This window comes from Hemiscyllium ocellatum, chromosome 1 (genome assembly GCF_020745735.1).
Source record: "Hemiscyllium ocellatum isolate sHemOce1 chromosome 1, sHemOce1.pat.X.cur, whole genome shotgun sequence".
NCBI classification, from domain to species: Eukaryota; Metazoa; Chordata; class Chondrichthyes; order Orectolobiformes; family Hemiscylliidae; genus Hemiscyllium; species Hemiscyllium ocellatum.
In genome coordinates this window covers 106,524,518-106,545,577 of record NC_083401.1, presented here as the reverse complement: position 1 = coordinate 106,545,577, position 21,060 = coordinate 106,524,518, and the positions used below count along the sequence as shown (strand labels likewise).

The 21,060-nt window shown below is 40.3% G+C and overlaps 1 protein-coding gene across 1 annotated transcript in view; it reads right to left on the bottom strand.

The window, feature by feature from the left end:
* The window catches only part of LOC132816074 (uncharacterized), a 92,825-nt gene extending 73,967 nt beyond the window's left edge, over positions 1 to 18,858 (bottom strand). Inside the window, exon 1 of the mRNA XM_060825545.1 lies at positions 18,771 to 18,858. Coding sequence (XP_060681528.1) covers positions 18,771 to 18,858 — 88 coding nt within the window. The remainder of the gene's footprint in view (positions 1 to 18,770) is intronic.
* Between the last annotated feature and the right edge of the window lie 2,202 nt (positions 18,859 to 21,060).

Here is a 21,060-nt window from a genome sequence, read left to right as displayed (position 1 = left end):
AATGTTTGTTAACTTTGCTTGCACACTGACTTATGACTACATTAAACTATATTAGACTAGTCAAAGCCAGTATTACTGAATCATACAGTCCCTACAGTGCGGAAAGAGGCCATTCAGCCCATCAAGTCCACACTGACCCTCCAAAGAGCATCCCACACAGACCCAGACTCCCATCCTATCCTCACAACCCCACATTACCCATGGCTAACCCATCTAACCTGTACATACATCCCTGGACACTCCAGATGATTTACCATGGCCCATCCATCTAAACTATACATCTTTGACTGTGGCAGGAAACTGGAGAACCCGGAGGAAACCCACTCAGACATGGAGATAACGTGCAAACTCCACACAGTCACCCGAGGTGGAACTGAATCTGAGTCCCTGCTACTGTGAGGCAGCAGTGCAAACCATTTCGACTGATAGGATGTCTGAGTGCATGATACTTCTTTTACTTAATAGAAAATATTAGGAGAACATCAGATACCAAGTGAAAATCAATTATTTGATTCAGTAATCAGTCAATTGGCTCAAATTGCTTGAAAAGGAGAAGGCCAGTTACCTCACTGGTTCTTGTTAACCTGATTTCCAAAACTGAGCAGATCATAGAAATCTGAAGAATGAACCTCAGATCTTTTACACCAAAGAAAACTCTGAGGAGGACAAGAAAGTATACAAGATAAATTCATGCTCTATTGTCTATAACCAAAGCAGGTATGTGTAAATTGTGTTAATTACTAGATAATCTTTCCACGCAGTTCATTTATTTATATACGTTTGGAACAAATTATCAGAGGAAGTGGTGGAGGTGAGTACATTTAAAATGGATGGATATATGAATAGGATCTAGAAGGATAGAACCAAATGCATGCAAATGGGTTTAGGATATCTGGTTGGCACGGTTGAGTTGGACCGAAGAGTTTGTTGCCGTGTTGTATAACTCTATGACTCTATAACAAAGGTACGCTTTTTGTGTTAGAAAGATAAAAAAGTAATTAATTTAGTGTAACTTACTATTGAGTTCCAGAGTCAGGTGCGTTTTTGGTCTCTACCCCTGAACCCAGAGGCTGAGGTTCAAGTCCTAGTGCTCCAGAGGTGTGCAATAACATCATTGAAGAGGTTGATTAGATAGTATCAAGAATGCTGGAGTTAAGCACTTCAGGGAGTTAAGTGAAGGAAGGGAAAGAGGTGTTCACTTGCTTTTGCCTAAATATTTTTAGCCTCTCAGAATTTATCCTTGCTTTGCTAAAGGAGATGAAGAGGATTATTTGGTGAGTATCTGGTATATGATTAAGGTTCAAAATAATATGTTTTCCAAATGAACCATGCTGTGTCTAGCATACTTGCCAACTGTGTAACTGGGAAAGTAGAAAGGATTTAAAATTGAATCGGAGAGCAAGGGATTAAGTTGGAGAAGGGGTGGTAAATAAGGAATGGAGTTAGGGACAAAGAAAAAGATACTAATACAAGAAATTATAAACAGACCATGACAGGACAAATAGAGAGCATGAATCAAGAGACGAGACTGTGGTGCTGGAAAAGCACAGCAGGTCAGGCAGCATCCAAGGAACAAGAGAATTGATGTTTCGGGCAAAAGCCCTTCATCAGGAATGGGCTGATGAAGGGCTTTTGCCTGAAACAGCAATTCTCCTACTCCTCAGATGCTGCCTGAACTGCTGTGCTTTTCCAGCACCATACTCTCAACTCTACTCTCCAGCATCTGTAGTCCTCGCTTTCACCTAGCTTGAATCAAGAGTCAATCAAAAGGCAAAACTAGAATTTACAAAGAAAGTAAAAGGATAAAACTACAGGGTCTATATCTGAATACATGTAGCATTCGAAACAAAACAGATCATAGAATCACCACAGTGTGGAAACAAGCCACTCACTCCATCAAGTCCACACAGACCCTCTGAACAGCATTCCTCCCAGACCAACACCATCCCTCAAACCCTGCATTTCCCTCGGCTAACCCACCTAGCCTGCACATCTCCAGACACTATGGGCAATTTTGCATGGCCAATCCACCTAGTCTGCACATCTTTGGACTGTGGGAAGAAACTGGACGAAACCCATGCAGATGCGGGGAGAATGTGAAAACACCACACTGTGGCCTGAGGATGGAATCGAACCCTGGTGCCTGGCACTGTGAGCCAGCAGTGCTAAACACTGAGCCACCATGCCATCCAGATGAATTGAGACTACAAACTGAAATGAATAAGCACGATCTGGTAGCCATTACAGAGATATGTTTTCACGTCAAGTTAGATAGGATCTAAATCAATGTGTTTATAAATGGAGTTCTGATCAGAATGCCATGTCTCTAAGAATTCTCATGCGTGTTTTTGTTTCACCTGTCCTAGGATGTGTTTGTTGTCCCAATCAAAGTGGTGACAGCTCTGCCAACTTTACCTGCATACATACAAACAAGGAACAAGACGAGGCCACTCAGTCTTTCGAACCTGCCCTGCCATTCAATAAGATCATGGCTGATCTGAATTTAACCTCAAATCTATATTCTTCCAGATCCCTGATAGATATTAGAAATGAGATTTTATTGTCACGTACACTCAAGCACAGGGATACAGGAGTACAGTGAAAAATTTACAATGTCACCATTCATGGCGCCATCTTTGATACAAAGAAATAAGTTAAAGGTTCAACATTAAAATTCTTCTAAATATAAAGCAGTAAATAAGAAACAAAATTAAAAGCTCCAAATTATACTCCTTCTTTAGCTACGGGCCTATAGTCCCTCCACACTGAGCTTTTCCCTATGAGAGCTTGATTTCTTCCCCTGCACTGGGCTCAATGTCTCAATCCCCATGCCTCAATGCTGCAGTCGTTACGCTGACCGCCACCCTCTCTCTCCTGCGCTGGGTTCGATAGTCTTACTTTTTTCTTGATACTTGACCTCATCCTCAACAATCTGCTTGGTGCACATGAATCTGTCTATGACAGTACCAGTAAGAGTGACTGCATCGTCCTTGTTGAGACAAGGTCCCACCTTCACATTGAGAAAATCTTCGTGGTACTTTCACTGTGCTAAATGAGATAAACTTCAACTAGATCTAATAACTCAAGGCTAGGCATCCTCGAGGTGCTGTGAGGCATTAGCAGCTCCAGAATTAGCAAACACAATCTGCAACCACATGGCCTGCATACCCCACTCTATCACGACCATCAAGCCAGGCGATCAATTTTAGTTCAATGAGAAGTGCAAAAGGGAATGCAACCAGGCAAAACCTAAAACTGAGATATCAAGCTGGTGAAGCTATGAAATAAAACTACTTGTCCTGCATAAGCAACAAGTGATAGCTGGGCAAATCATTTCCACAATGAATGGATCAGATCTAAGCCCGGGCACATCCAATTGTGAATAGTGGGGGACAAATAAACAACTCACTGGAAAAGGATGCACCACAAATCTCCCCATTCTCAATGATGTTGGAGCCTAGCACTTCAGTGCAAAAGATAAGGTGGAAGCATTCACAATAATCGTCAGCCAGAAATGCTGACTGGATGATCCATGTTGGCCTTATCCAGCGGTCTCCACCATCAAAGATGTCAGTCTTCAGCTAATTCAATTCACCTCAAATGATATCAAGAAATGGTTAGGGACTAGATACTGTAAAAGCTATGGGCCCTGACAACATTCCAACAACAGTCTTGAAGTCTTGTACTCCAGAATATGTCAGGCCTATAGTCAAGCTGTTTCTGTACAGCTACAGTATTGACAACTGAGTGACAATGTGGAAAACTTCCCATTCAAAATATAAAGTAAAAAATGCATTCCAAACAGCAAGAAAATGTTTAGGAGACAGACCCATTATCCATGGTTAACTCAAAAGGTTAAAGATTGTATCAACCTAAAAGAAAAAAGGTATAATTATACAATGATTCCCGATGAAGGGCTTTTGCCCGAAACGCACTTTGGATGCTGCCTGAACTGCTGTGCTCTTCCAGCACCACTAATCCACAATATAATTATACAAAGACTAATGGCAGATTAGAAGATTGAATAGAATGTCAAAAAAAAGACCCAATAAAGGAAAAAATTACAGTACAAGAGCAAGTTAACCAGAAATATAAAAAATGGATAGTAAGAGACTCTATAATATTTAAAGAAGAAATTATCTAACAACTTTAGTCCAGTAGGAAATGAGACTGGACAATAAAGATTAGATCTCATGGAATTCAGGGAGAACTAACTATTTGGATACAGAATGGGCTGGAGGCTAGAAGACAGAGGGTGGTGGTGGAGGGTTGCTATTCAGAATAGAGGCCTGTAACCTATGGTGTGCCACAAGGATCAGTGCTGGGTCCATTGCTTTTCATCATTTATATAAATGATTTGAATATGAACATAGGAGGTATAGTTGGTAAGTTTGCAGATGACATCAAAAGTGGAGGTGTAATGGACAACAAAGAAGGTTACCTTAGGTTACAACAGAATCTTGATCAGATGGGCCAAAGGGCTGAGTGGCAGATGGAGTTTAATTTAGATAAATGTGAGATGCTCCAATTTGGAAAAGCAAATCAGAGCAGGACTTATACACTTAATGATAAGGTCCTGAGAAGTGTGATTAAATAAAGAGACCTTGGAGTGCAAGTTCATAATTTCTTGAAAGTGGAGTCACAGATAGATAGGATGGTGAAGAAGGCATTTGGTATGCTTTCCTTTATTAGTCAAAGCATTGAGTATAGGAGTTGGGAAATCATGTTGAGGCTGTACAGGACCTCGGTTAGGCCACTTTTGCAAAATGTGTGCAATTCTGGTCTCCTTCCCATCGGAAATATGTTGTGAAACTTGAAAGGGTTCAGAGAAGATTTACAAGGATGTTGCCAGGATTGGAGGATATGAGCTACAGAGAGAGGCTGAACAGGCTGGGGCTGTTTTCCCCAGAGTGTCGGAGGCTGAGGGGTGACTTTATAGATGTTTATAAAATCATAAGGGACATGAATAGGGTAAATAGACAAGTTCTTTTCCCTAGGGTGGGAGAGTCCAGAACTAGAAGGCATAGGTTTAGGGTAAGAGGGGAAAAACGTAAAAGGGACCTGAGGGGCAAAGTTTTCATGCAGAAGATGGTGTGTGTATGGAATGAGCTGACAGAGGAAGTGGTGAAAGCTGGTACAATTACATCATTGAAAAGGCATCTGGATGGTTTTATGAATAGGAAGGGTTTAGAGGGATACAGGCCAAGTGCTGGCAAATGGGATTAGATTATGTTAGGATATTTAGTCAGCATGGATGAGTTGAACCAAAAGGTCTGTTTCTGTGCTGTACATCTCTCTGATTCTATGGCTCTAATTACTAATGGAAAATAAGGAAATGGCAGGTGAATTGAACAAGTAACTTTTATTTGTCTTCATTATTGAGTTTACAAGTACTATCCAATAGCAGCAATAAATCAGGAAATGGTAGGAAGTGTGGAAAGCATAAAAATCACAATCATCAACAAAATGGCACAGAGTAAATTTTTAAGATTTGTAGCTCAGGTTAAGCTTTTGGATGTCAGTTTGGGCTGAGCTGGAAGGTTCTTTTTTAGATGTTTCGTCACCATACTAGGTAACATCTTCAGTGAGCCTCTGGACAAAGCACTGCTGATGATTCCTGCTTTCTATTTATATGTTTGGGTTTCTTTGGCTTGGTGATGTCATTTCCTGTGGTGATGTCATATCTAATGGTGATGTCATTTCCTGTTCTTTTTCTCAGGGGGTGGTAAATCAGGTCCAAGTCAATGTGTTTGTTGATAGAGTTCCAGTTGGAATGTCATGCTTCTAGGAATTCTTATGTATGTCTCTATTTGGTTTGTCCGAGGATGGCTGTGTTGTCCCAGTCGAAGTGGTGTCCTTCCTCATCTGTTTAAGGATACTAGTGAGAGAGGGTCATGTTGTTTTGTGACTAGTTGATGTTCATGTATCCCAGTGGCTAGCTTTCTGCCTGTTTGTCCGATGTAGTGTTTGTTACAATCCTTGCATGGTATTTTGTAAATGACATTAGTTTTGCTTGTTGTCTGTATAGGGTCTTTCAAGTTCATTAGCTGCTGTTTTAGTATGTTGGTGGGTTTGTGGGCTACCATGATGCCAAGGGGTCTGAGTATTCTGGCAGTCATTTCTAAGATGTCTTTGATGTTGGGGAGAGTGGCTAGGGTTTCTGGATGTGTTTTATCTGCTTGTTTTAGTTTGTTGCTGAGAAATCTGTGGACTGTGTTCATTGAGGACCTGTTCTTTCTAAATACACTGTATAGGTGATTTTCCTCTGCTCTGCGTAGTTCCTCTGTGCTGCAGTGTGTGTTGGCTCGTTGGAGTAATGTTCTGATACAGCTTCATTGATGAAGCAATCACCCTAACAGCCACAAACATCCAGGTCCTGAAAACAAAAAAATGCTGGTGAATACAGCAGGGCAGGCAAGATCCATGGAAAGCCAGCAAGCTAACGTTTCAAGTCTAGATTACTTTTCATCAGAGCTGACAGACATTGTGCAGGGGATGGCATTAACACAACAGCGAGGATGGGGGGAGGTTGCTGGGGCAGAAAGTATGTTGGTACTGCATATTAAATGATCGGCATCTGAGAGTGACAGAACAATGGTGTGTCTAATTGTCAGATAGGAAAGAACAGATAGTCCCACTGAAGTGGGGGGGAGGGGGCAGGGGGGCAGGGAGTGGGCGGAGAGAGCAGAGAGAGGACATAATGACAGAGAATACAATCAGTAAAGCTAAAAGAAAAGGAAAGAATGGGAGAGGATTCACAATCTGAAGGTACCAAACTCAATATTAAGTCCAGAAGGTTATAAAGTGCCTAGTCTTAAAATGAGTTGTTCTTTCTCCAGTTTGATTCTGTGATTCACTATGGTTCACTGCAGCATTGCAGCATGCTGAGGACAAACAAGTGGGCAATTGAGCAGGATGCTGTGTTAAAATGACTGGCTACGGGAAGGTTGAGGTCATGCTTGTGCACAGACCAGAGATATTCTGCAAAGCATTCACTCAGTCTGTGTTTGGTTTCTCCAGAGTACTGTAGGACACATTGGGTGCACTGAATGCAATAGACCAGGTTGGCAGAGATACAGGTGAAATGCTGCTTCACCTGGAAAGACTGTTTAGACCATTGGATGGTGAGCATGGAGGAGATGAAGAGGCATGTGTTGAACCCTCTGCAGTTACATGGGAAGGTGCTCAAGGAAGTGGGGATAGTATTGGTGGTCGAGCAATGGACTAGGATGTACTGGAGGGAATGATCCCTGTGAAATGCAGACGGGGGAGTAAGGGGAAGATGTGTTTGTTGGTGGCATGCTGCTGGAGGTGTCTGAAATGGCGGAGGATGATCCTTTGATTGTAGTGATTCGTGGGATGGGAAGTATGGACAAGGGGAATCCGATCCCACTGTTGTGAGTGATGAGAAGGCGCAAGGGCAGATGCATGTGTGATAGGTCAGATGTGGTTGAGGGCCCTCTCTGGGGGGGGTAGGAAGAAGTGTTCAAGAATTAGCATTGAGTGTCTGCAAGGTAAAGATCAGTGCATCAGACGACACCGGCACCACCGTTGTCGGTAGGTTTGATGACAAAGTTAGTGTTGGACCTGAGAGAGCAAAAATAGCAATTTCAGAACATAGAACATAGAATGACACAGCGCAGAACAGGCCCTTTGGCCCTTGACGTTGTACCGACCTGTGAACTAATTTAAGCCCAACCCCCTACACTATTCCATCATCATCCATATGTTTATCCAAGGATTATTTAAGTGCCCCTAATGTGGCTGAGTTAACTACATTGGCAGGCAGGACATCCCACATCCTTACCACTCTGAATAAAGAACCTGCCTCTGACACCAGTCTTAAACCTATCACCCTTCAATTTGTAGCTATGCCCCCTCATACAAGCTGACGTTATCACCCTAGGAAAATGACTTTCACTGTCTACCATATCTAATCCTCTGATCATTTTGTATGTCTCTATCAAATCCCCTCTTAGCCTTCATCTTTCCAATGAGAACAGACCCAGGTCTCTCAGTCTTCCCTCATAAGACCTTTCCTCCAGACCAGGCAACATCCTGGTAAATATCCTCTGCACCTTTTCTAATGCTTCTACATCCTTCCTGTAATGGGGCAACCAGAACTGTACACAATATTCCAAGTGCGGCCGCACCAGCGTTTCGTATAGTTGCAGCATAACATTACGGCTCCAGAACCTTAATCCCTCTACCAATAAAACCTAACACACCGTATGCTTTCTTAACAGCACTATCCACCTGGGTGGCAACTTTCAGTGATCTATGTACATGGACTCCAAGATCCTTCTGCACATCCACATTACAAAGAATCTTTCCATTGACCCAGTTATTCTGCCTTCCTGTTATTCTTCCTAAAGTGAATCACCTCACATTTATCTGCATTTGCCACCTCTCAGCCGAATTCTGCAGTTTATCCAAGTCCCCTTGCAACCTGAAACATTCTTCCACACTGTCCACTACTCCACCGACTTTACTGTCATCTGAAAACTTCCTAACCCATCCACCTATACCTCCAACCAAGGCATTTATAAAATTGACAAAGAGTAATGGTCCCAAAACAGATCCTTGTGGCACACCACTAGTAACCGGACTCCAGGCTGAATATTTTCCATCAACCACCAATTTGATGCCTTCTTACATGAAGCCAGTTTCTAATTCAAACTGTTAGATCACCCTCAATCCCATGCCTCTTTTCTCCAGCAGCCTACCATTTGCAAACTTATCAAACGCTTTGCTGAAGTCCATGTACACCACGTTAACTGCCTACCTTCATCTACATATTTGGTCACCATCTCAAAAAGCTCAGTGAGGTTTGTGAGACATGACCTGCCCTTAACGAAACCATGTTGACTATCTGCAATTAAATTGTTGCTTGCTAGATGATTATAAATGCTATCTCTTATAATCTTTTTCCAAAACCTTTCCCACAACAGACATAAGGGGAGAGGTTAAAGTGGGTGTGAGGACTGGAGAAATTGAGATGGCTGATGTTAAGCCAATAGTTTTCAATGAAGAGATCGAGGGCAGGTAAAAGACCAGAGGAAAGGGCCCATGTGAAGGGTGAATACCGGAGGTAAGTGACGGTATCAATGGAATGGTGGAGGAATTCCTACACTAGCCCCTTCCCCTCGTCCCTACATCAATTACTGTTTCAGTGCCGCCTGGAGCTGGAAAAAGTTGTCCATATTGTCTCCAATTTTCAGCCCTGTATAACCCTCACATGGACCCATCTCTGACACTTCCCTTCCTGTCATCGAACTCGCCATCTCAATTTCTGGAAATAAACTGTCCACTGTTTTCACTACAAAGCCACTGGCTCCCATAGCTACCTTCATTATGGAACTTCACACACGACATTCTGTATGGATTCCATCCGGTCCTCCTGGTTCCTTCGGATCTGTTTGGATGATGCCTCCTTTCAAAACAATGTTGATGACATGGCTTCCTTCTTCCACAACTGTGGTTTCCTGCCCACTCTGGTTGACAAGGCCCTCCATCGCATCCGAGCTATCACCTGTGCTTCCATCCTTGCCCCTTCCCATCACTCACATCAGCGTGATCGAGTACCCCTTGTCCTCACTTTTCATCTCACTAGCCTCTGCATTCAAAGGATCAAAATTCAAGCAGAACGTCACCAATAAACACATCTTTCCCTTACTCCCCCATCTGCATTTCTTGGGGATTATTCCCTCCGCGACACCTTAGTCCATTCCTCAATCACCCAAACTACCCCTCCTCCTTCCCACACTCCTTCTTATGCAAATATACATGATGCAACATGTACCCCCTCACCTTCTACTTGCTCATCATCCAAGGGCCTAAACAGTATTTTCAGATGAAGCAGAATTTCAAGTGTACCTTGTCCAGTCTGGTCTATTGTATTCACTGCACCCAATGTGGCCTACTCTACACTGGAAAAACCAACAGACAGACTGAGTGACAGCTGTGCAGAACACCTCCAGTCTGTGAGCAAGCATTACCCCGACCTTCTCATAGCCCATCATTTTAACACAGCATCCTGCTCACATTCCCACCTGTTTGCCCTCGGCATGCTGCAATGCTCGAGTGAATCACAGCAAATCACAGAATCAAACTGGAAAAACAACAATTCAGCTTCAGACTAGGCACTTTACAACCTTCTGGGCTTAATATTGAGTTCGAGACAAAAAAAAGCTGCAGGTGCTGGAATCCAAAGTAGATCGGCAGTGGGCTGCAAGAACGCAGCAAGCTAGGCAGCATCAGGAGGTGGAGAAGTCGATGTTTTGGGTGTAACCCTTCTTCAGGACTGGGGCGGGTGTAGGGGGGCTGTAGATAAAGGGGGTGGCAGGGGGCAGGATGATGAAGTGTGAATAGATGAAGACAGATAGACGGTATGATCTGGTTGATCAATGGGAGGAATGAATCTGGTAGGTGGCAGGGAGGAGTGGAAGGGAGGGGGAGGGGCTGGAAAGGGAGCCTGGGATGGGAGGGAGGTTATTTGAAATTGGAGGACTCAATGTTGAATCCTCCGGACTGTAGATTACCCAGGCAGAAGATGAGGTGTTGCTCCTCCAATTTGTGGTGTGGTTCTTTGTGGCAATGGTAATATTGAGTTCAGCTCCTTCAGATTGTGAACCCACTCCCATTCCTTCCCTTTCTTTCAGCTTTACTGATTGTATGTCATTATGTCCTCTCTCTGCTCCCCCCACATCAGTGGATTTATCTGTTATTTCCTATCTGGCAATTAGACACACCATTGTTCTGTCATTCTCACATTCCAATCACTTAATCTGCACTGCCAACACCCTTTCTCCCCCAGCACTCTAAATGGTGAGAGATTGCAGAGTTCTGAGAAACAGAGATTTGGATGATTTTGTGCATGTGTCACAGAAAGCTTGCATGCAAGTAAAGCAAGTAATAAGGAAAATTAATATAATTTATCAAAAAGGATGTTGAATACAAAAGTATTGAGATAATGCTTCAGTTATACAGAGAACAGATGATTTGCATCTGGAGTACTGTGCACAATATTGGTCACCTTATGTAAGAAAGGATATGCATTTGAGGCAATTCAGGTAAGGTTTTCAAGTCTAAAACCTGAAATTGGTTAATTGTCTAATGAGGAAAGGTTAGTTGGCTAGGCATGTGTCTACTGGAGTTCAAGCACAGCTGGTTAGGCAGCATCCAAGGAACAGGAAATTTGACGTTTCGGGCCAGAGCCCTTCATCAGGCTCTGGCCCGAAACGTGGAATTTCCTGTTCCTTGGATGCTGCCTAACCTGCTGTGCTTTAACCAGCAACACATTTTCAGCTCTGATCTCCAGCATCTGCAGACCTCACTTTTTACTCTACTGGAGTTCAGAAGAGCAAGAGATGACTTGGTTGAAATATAAAAAAAATCCTGAAGGGTCTTTACAGGATAGATGCGAAGAGGTCACTTCCTTCTGTGCAGTATAAGAATCTAGAACTAGAGGTCAACTGTTTAAAATTCAGGGGTTGCCCATTCAACACAAAGTTTAGGTGAAATGCTTTCTCTCAATGAGCCTTGAGTATTCAGAAATTTCTCCCTAAAATGCAGAGTCCTTAAGTATTTTTAAGGCAGAGGTAGCTAGTTTAGTTTTAACCAAGGGGCTGAAATCTTATCAGGGCATGCAGGATTTGATGTTGTAATCAGATCAACCATGATGTATTGAATGATGGAATAAGCTTGAAAGCTACTCCTGCTCCTGATTTATATGTTTGTATGTTTTTGAGAAGGTGGATGTGGAGAGGATGCCTCTTCTAGTGAGAGAATCTAAAACCAATGGATCACTGTTTAAAAATAATGGTTACCCATTTAAGACAGAAATGAAGAAATATTTTTATTCTGACATCATTCCCTTCATGATTAGAAAGTAGATAAGTCTTTGTGAAAAATGAGATAAGAGGTTATCAGGGATGGGGTTAAGGTTACATCAAACCAACCATGATCTTACTGAATAGTGGAGCAGACTCAAATGACCAAATATCCTACTGTTCCTAACTGATATGTTTATATGCTTTATACTCATTTATTAGAAGTTGTTTCAGTTGCATATGTCCCGCTTACATACTACTATATCACTAACCAAAAAGAAGGCAATAGTTTTCAAGGAAGCATATACAAACAAAATTAAAAATCACACAACACCAGGTTATAGTCCAACAGGTTTATGTGGAAGCACTAGCTATTGGAGCGCTGCTTCTTCATCAAGGGGTTGTCAAATAAACCAAATAAACCTGTTGGACGATAACCTGGTGTTGTGTGATTTTTACCTTTGTACACCCTAATCCAACACCAGCACTTCCAAATCATGTATACAAACAAAGAGCATAGTGCTGGAAAAGCACAGCTGGTCAGGCAGCATCCGAGAAGCAGGAGAGTCAACGTTTCGGGCATAAGCCCTTCATCAGGAATGAAGGGCTTATGTCTGAAAGTTGACTTTTCTGTTCCTCAGATGCTGACTGACCGGCTGCGCTTTTCCAGCACCACATTCTTCAACTCTGATCTCCAGCATCAGCAGTCCTCACTTTCCTCATATAAACAAATCCACAACATGTCGTCATGCGAACATTTTATACTTAAGTATTTATGATTTTACTCTGCATCAGTGTGTATTTAAGACCAGAACTGTACAAAAGTAAAGTTTGAAAATCGAAGTATGAGAAATATGAATGTTTATCTCATGCATCATATTGACTTTAAGCAGTATGAATTAACAGAACATTTTAAAAAAATAGAAACCTGATACATTATAAAAACTTTAAATTGGCATTTATAAATTACGAGAAAATGAGTTTTTAACTAAGGAAACTTCATTTCAGTGAATGAACTGAAATTTTTCCACAATCAAAAGTCCCTGAAGTAAATTTTTACCTAACAATGAAAACCAAAGGAAATGGTTGATTTCATGTTGTAGGTATCAAAGTGTTATTAGTTTAAGATTAAAAGACCAAAACAATTCGCTCAAAACCACAAAATGTTTGCATTACCGCAATAAATATTTAACTCTCAAGTAAGCAGCATTGTAAACAGGAGAATGAAAGAAATTGATTTGGATAAATCTTTAATGTCCTTAGGATATCTGAAAGTTCTTCTCCCCAGCGAGAGAATTCAGTTAACCTTGTTAATCTTGTTGCTTTTATTCAGTTTTTTTTGAGAAGTACACTACATCAGAAAATTGTTCTGTAAAAAGGACAGAAAAGCTCTGGTGAGGATGCAGAAGAAATTTACAATAATACTGTTGGACCTATCAGGAAAGTTTGACGATTATTTTCTTTGGAACAGAGAAATATTCTTATCTTCAATTCCAGAAGAGACCAACAAAAGATAAAGGTTGAAGCATTCACAACAATCTTCAACCAGACGTGCCAAGTGGATGAGCCATCTCAGCTTCCTTCAGAGGACCCCAGCATCACAGATGCCTGTCTTCAGCCAATTCAATTCACTCCATGTGATATCAAGAAACAGTTGGAGGCACTGAATACTGCAGAGGTTATGGGACCTGACAACACTCCAGCAACAGTATTGAAGACTTGTGTTCCAGAGCTTGCTGTATCCTTAGCCAAGTTCTTTCAGTACAATTACAACACTGGCGTCTACTTGACAAGTTGGAACATTGCCTAGGTATGTTTTGTTCTACAAGGAGAGGGACAAGTCCATCCTTGCCAATTACTGACCAGTCAGTTTACTCTTCTTCATCATTAAAATGATGGAGGCATCATCAACAGTGCTATCAAGTGTACCTGCTCAGCAACACCCAGGTTGGGTTTTGCCAGGGTTACTCATTTCCTGACCTCATTACAGCGTAAAGAATGAGAATGACAGCCCTTGATATCAAGGGCACATGTGACCGAGTGTGGCATCAAGAAGCCCTAGCAAAACTGAATCAATGGGTATCAGGGCAAACTTTCTGTTGATTGGAGTCAGACCTGACACACAGGAAGATGGTTGTAGTTGTTGGAGGTCAGTCATCTCAGGTCCAGGGCATCTCTGCAGGAGTTCCTCAGGATAGTGTCCTAGGCCCAAACATCTTCAGCTGTTTTGTTAATGACTTTCCTTCCATCATAGAGTCAGAAGTGGGAATGATTGCCACTGTTGCACAATATTCAGCACCATTCATGACTCCTCAAATACTAAAGCAGTCCATGTTCAAATGCAACAATACTTGGACAATATCTGGGCTCAGGCTGAAAAGTAGCAAATAACATTGTGCTACGTAAATGACAGGCAATGACCATCATTAATAGGAGACAATTTAATTACTACTGCCCATGACAATCAATGGCATTGCCAGCATTAAGTCTCCCACTATCAACATCTGGTGGATCAGAAACTCAAGTGGACTCAATACATAAATACACAAGCGCAGGTCAGAAACTAGGAATACTGAAGCATGTGACTCACCTCCTGACTCCCCTCAAGCCTGTTACCATTTACAAGGCACAAGTCAGATGTGTGAAGGTGTACTCCCCACTTGCTTGGATGGGTGCAGCTCCAACAGCAGTCAAGAAACTTGAGACCATCCAGGACAAAGTAGCCGACTTGATTGATATCGCATCCATAAACATTCACTCCCTCAACCCCGACACTCAGTAGTAGCAGTGTGTGCTATCTATAAGATGCATTGCAAAAATTCACCAAAGATCCTTAGATAGTACCTTTTAAATTTATGACTACTTCCATCTAGAAAGCCAAAAGCAGCAGATACATGGGAGTTCCACCACCTGCAAATTCCCTTCCAAGTCACTCACCATCCTGACTTGAAAATATATCGCCGTCCCTTCACCATTGCTGGGTCAAAAAACTGGAATTTGCTCCCTAAAGTAATTGTGAAGCAACTACAGCACACGGACTGCAGTGATTCAAGAAGGCAGTTCACCACCACCTTCTCAAGACTGAGCAGGAAGGATAATATATGCTAGCCAGCTAGCAACACCCACATCCCACGATCGAATAAAAATAATCTGAGAGGTGGTTTGATCAAAGATTTCTATAATTATGAATTAGTTGAACTGGATTGAAGTGACAAAAATGTTCCCCCTTGTGATAGAGTTCAAAACTAGGGGTCACATGTACAGGATGATTTTCTTAATAAATCCAAGAGGGAAGTCTGAAAAATGTTTCTTTACTGACAGAGTGGTTAGAGTTTGTACCTCATCAGCACAGGAAGTGGTTGAGGCAAATTATCAGACGAAAGGAAACAGGATAAATGCATGAGACAAAAGAGAAAGATATAATGAAAGGCTGAGACCAGCCAGATGTAATGGGAGGAGGATTTGTTCAGCGTATAAACACCAGAAATGTTGGGAGGACCAACCTCTTGCTGTATCATATATTCCACTCAAATCATGTACTAAGCATACAAAAATAAATATTCACTTACAGTAGTTTGTAGATAGATAACACATGAATAGCCATTTACTGCAAGCACACTGCAGATAGTCTGATGCAGGATAATTAAATAACATACTGTACAATTTACAAATAGCTCTGATAGCAGAATGATCTACATTAGCCCCACATCTTATAGAAAGACACATAATTACAGTTAGGTCATTCCAGGCACTCAAGGATTAATGATTATTTCAATAACAGGGTAAGTGCAACCATACAGTACATTTAGCAGGAAAATAAAATGCTAATTTCTGGTCTTATCAATTTTTCTCTCTAAATCTTCATAAGTTTGACCTGGTACAGTGTGCAGAAAGAATATGTTGTTTATTTAAAAATGACCAATATGATTGCTGAAGGTTGATATCCCAACTAATCACATGAATGATGGCAGACCACATCATCAGTTTTTGTAAATATTTTTAACCTTTTTTTCAGTTCTGACAAATTCATTACAATTCTAAGTTTCAGCTTTTCCATAGATGTGACTCAAATCTTATTTTGATAGGACAAAATAAGACACATCTAAAACCTGGGCACGTACTGCTGCAGTCTATCTGGTACAGGTACATCCACAGTGCTGAAAGGAAGGGAGTTCCCGAAATTTAATGCAAAAGCACCAAAGATTTAGTAAGATTATTTTAAGTCAGAGTATTGTTGAAACTTGCAGGTGGTTCCCATGTATCTGGTGCTTTTCTCTTTTTATGTGATAAGGGTCAAGGTTTGTACAGTACTGTCAAAGTGGTACTGTCAACGTACAGCCCTGGCAAGTTATTGAAGAGCAACTTGTGTGTGGTACACATTCCTGCCAATGCTCATCAGTGATGGGTGTGAATGAATGTTTAAGATAGAGTGCTGATCAACGAATCTGCTTCTCCTAGATGTTGTCAAACCTTTTGAGTGCTTTTGGACCTGTAGTTATCTAAGCAAATGGACAGCATTCTATCGCACTCTTCAAAATTGCGCCTTGTAGATGGTTAACATACTTTGGTAAACTGGAGATGACGTATTTGCCACATAATTCCCAGCCTGTTCTGAGCCATATAGCTTATTCCCATTACATTTCTGATCAATGGTGATGTGGATTGTAGATGTGGAGAACTCAGTAGTTGTAATATATTGAATAGTGTGGAAAATCATTCTCTTTTTGGAGATAATGCCTGGCCCTTGTGTGATTTAAATGTCACCCTGCCACTTATCAGCCCAAACTTGAATCTTGTCTGGATTTTGCTGGATAATGTGAATTCAGATTGCTTCAGTATCTGAGAAGGTACAAATAGAACTGACCAAATGCAATCATTAGCACAATCCTCATATCTGGCCTTATGTTGAAGAGATTGTCAATGATGAAGCAGATAAAGATTGTTGCGTCCAGAAAATTAATCTGATGAAGTTACTCAGTATTTTCCAATTAGCCTCTAACAGCCACAACAATCTTTATTTCCCCAATTCCCATAGACATTAATTTCACTTGGCTCCCACGTGTGATGCTTTACCAAATATTACCAGGCAGCAACTTTTAACACATCTCTGAATGAAGTCATTTTGTCCATGGTCGGTTTGTCCTAAATTGTATTGAAGTCTGGAGGCTACTGGATAGTCCATTTGTGATCACAGATATTCACCTCAAAAATGAACTCTACCTGACCTCTCCCTGTGGCCATGAAGTCTCATTCTTCCTTCCCCTCCTTGCAACTTCTCTTTCTAGCTGTTTAATTCAAATGATTTATTTCCTCACAAACTTTAGTTCCTAAATAAGACCAGATGGCATGGTTTGTGATTTTTGCTATTTATTGTCTGAGGTTAAATTTAATGGTACATCTGCCATTGATGTTTTTTCTAATCATAATTTGTTGCCTGCTATTTGCAAGAGTTTAATAATCAATATCTGATCTTTTGTCACTAAATCATTAACGAGGCAGCCCACCAGAAGATGATGCAATGTAAATGACGCTTATGCTAAGGATGTGGTATCTCGTTCAAAGAATAAAGAAATAATTTTATTAAAACTTTGAGTCACAATATTATATTATTACATAAGGTGCAGATGGATAACGTCCTGGATACAAGAGATGTGTGACTCATTTCCAGGAAGGACTAATGCTGCTAAACAGAAGACAATACGAAAGATATAAGGCCAAACTTTTGTGACAACTATCAATCAAAATGAAATTAATCATTTAACATCATTAATGTATACCTACCTCTGGGAACTGTCTTTGTCTACATTGAGCCAAATGGATGATATCATGTTTTGCTCAAAGAGTATTTGATGGAAGGAATTTGAACAATATGCATCTATTTCTGTGAAAGCAAGTCAGTAGAAAATACAATGCAATTTGGTACCAAGTAATATTAAACTGGTAGTTTGAATCATAGGTGAATAAAATACAAGACCTTTTTTGTGAGAAATGGAAAATTTACTGGTATACCATCATTCCATTACCATCAACTCCATTAGAGTTAAACAACAAAGTTGCAAAAAAGAGTAAAGCAAGCTTTATTCCCTTTGATGCGGTCTAGCATGGGTGCACTCAGTGCTGACACTGTTCAAAAATGGACAAGCATTTCATTTCCTAATACTGACATGCTCATCATCACCACTGTCAACGTCACCAACAAAATCCTTCAAATAATTTTGGCATTTACTGATTTTAAAAATTGTAGCTTATTGCAAAAAACCAAATGGTTAACTTAATTTTAAAATGCTTGCATTTAGGCATTTCTGAAAAGCTAACCTATCCAAACAACAGTACGTTCCATCCATCTCACTGCTATGGTAATTCAAAGTAAGCAAATCACATATTTTCAAATCATTTCTTTAAGAGAGGAGTTTGTTACTAAAAAAAATTAAAAAGTTACTATTCAGATAAATAATCTTTCAGAGCTCTGCAAATGTACACTAAAGAGAAATAATATGGAACCTGACAATAACAGGGTTGTTTCCCACAATTATGTAACAATAAGGGTTGTTTAAATCTATCCATGTTAAGTTTGCAAATACTTCACTCGGGAATTATTAATATTATAGATAAATATGGCACCAAATACTTTCTAGTCTGGAAACCGACTGCTTAAAAAATGTAATCTGCATCTATTTTAAATGTAAACAAAAGCTGAGCCATAAAACAAACTATGTCTTTGCTGACAAAATGTCCTTTTTTTCCTGCACTGCACAATTCAGAAAAACTCAACAGGAATAAAAGCTCAATACATCCATTTGTCAGTTTCAAAAGAATGGTTCTATTTGTTCAGAGTTTCCTCTCTGCAGTATCATACATTAATACACTAGAGAACTCATCACTTCAGTACTGACAGATCTTTATAAATAATGTTTTTTTATATATATACATGATTCTTACCTTCAGGTGGGAGGAAGAAATCAGACAAACAGATAACGTAAACAGCTAGAGCAATTGTTATTATCTTTAGAAGGACTATTCTTGCCATTTTCGTTTCAATACATTGTTGAAGAGTGCTCAGGTCTAGTCTGTTTCTAGTAGCTCCTTCCTCTTCTTTTTCAACTCCCTTAAGGAAGGGGAGGTGACAAAACTTTACAGTGATGTTTCTTGTTTGATTTGTTTAAAATACAAATTTTAATTTCAATCTGTAACATGCCATTAATTGACTTATGAATGTTATAAGGCAATATATAAATACCAAACTAACATTTTTTTGAGTCAGCCCAAAAATTCTGCAGTTTAAACAATGAACAACAGTTTCTTGTAGACTGTGATGGTCCAGAATACACTTTATGAATTTAGATGATTATGGGACTATACTGAGTGCAATTAGAATAATAAAATAGGTTTTACTCAATTGTAACAGCAATACTTTTACCTTAGACTAAATGTTGGGTGGAAGAAATACTGTGAACTTGAACATAAAGCTAAAGCTAAATATTGCATCGCCCAGAAAGTGCAATCTGATGAGCAGCACTACTGGTTGGATGGAAGGTTGACCCACCTGTAAAGGTGGATGTAAAGATGCTATGTTACTTGAAGAAGAAGTGAGTTGGTTTGGTATCCTCCCTTTTCCAATACCATCAATGAAATATTTCGATTATGTAATACTTCATTTGCATTTGGAGTAGAGAGTATAAACATTGGCAAGTCATGTTGCAGATGTACAAAACTTGAATTATGCCATATTTGGAATATTGTGCACAGTTTTGGTTGCCACACTACAAGAAGGACATGGAGGCTTTGGAGAGGGTACAGGGATGGTTTACCAGGATGTTGCATGGTTTGGAGGGTACTAGCCATGAGGAGAGATTAGACAAACTTCGTTTTTGTTCACTTGAAGATCAAATGATAATGGTGATATGAGACAAGTTTTCAAAATTATGAGAGGCATGGATAGAATAGATAGTCAGAGTCTTTTTCCCAGAGTAGAAATTTCCAGAGGAGATATAGGTTTAAGTTAAAAGGGGATGTGAAAGGCCGGTGTCTTTTTTTACATAGAGGGTGGTAAGTGCTTGGAGTGTACTGCCAGAAGAGGTGGTGGAGGCAGATACATTAGCAATAACTTAAGATATACAAATAGGCAAGAATTAGAGGGATATAGACAGGTAGAGGTGAAAGATTTTTTAGTTTAGAAAAACATCATGTGTTGGCACAGTTTTGGTGGTCTGAAGAGTCTGATCCTGTGCTGTACTTTTCTTTGTTCTTTGCTCTGAATCAATTAGCTGCCCGATTGTTTAGAAAACAGAGAAAAATAACTTGTAAATAACTGAGTTATGTCCTTTGAATAGATTTCCCTTGACTGCAAAATAATAAAACTCAAAAATAGCTTGGTGTTATTTCCTTATTTTTCTCATACCTTCTTGAGGTGCAAGCTTCACTAGCAAGGTCAGCATTTATTGCTTATCCCTAATTGCCTTGAGAAAGTAGTGGTGAGCTATCACCTTTAACTGTGCCAGTCCTTGTGGTAAAGGTGGACCCATTATTTTTTAAAGAAGGGATTTCCAGAATTTTAACCCAGCAACATTGATGGAACAGCAATGTAACTCCAAAGCAGAATGATGTGTGACAAGGAGGGGACTTGTATGTGTTGGTCTTCTTATGCATCCCTGTTGGGCAAGAAAAAAATCAAACAAAATATCAGACCACGGATATGTTTATTAGACCATAGTTCGGCTGTCGGATTCATAGTGAGCTGGAAGCTGAAGGGTGTTTACTCAATAAAACAAGAAAAATGGTTGTTTATTTCTGCCCTCTCTATTGCTGTCCTTTCTGGATTCCTATGAATGATGCAACATTTAGATCTGCAGCAGTCCTCTGTGAAGCTCTAAAAAAGGCCACCCTTTGGAAGGACAGCAATTGGATTATTCTTGAAATTTGCTTTATGGAGCTGGTAGTTGAAAGTTTTTGAAAAACAGCTAACGTGTGTGATTTTCAGACAATATGGCATTCCACTGAAATGTTCAATTCTGTCAAACTGAGCCGTATAGCAAAATCTAATTGAGTTCAGCCATCTACCGAATAGAATTGTTGAAGTGAGTGATTGCTAATAATAGAACTCTATTGGAGTAAAAAGGAGGAGCTACAGGAGGTGGACCAACAGCCAACTATCCACTAAATGTCCAGATGATCCAGTGACAATGCAGAATAATCATATTAGACTTGAAACATTAACTCTAATGCTGCCAGC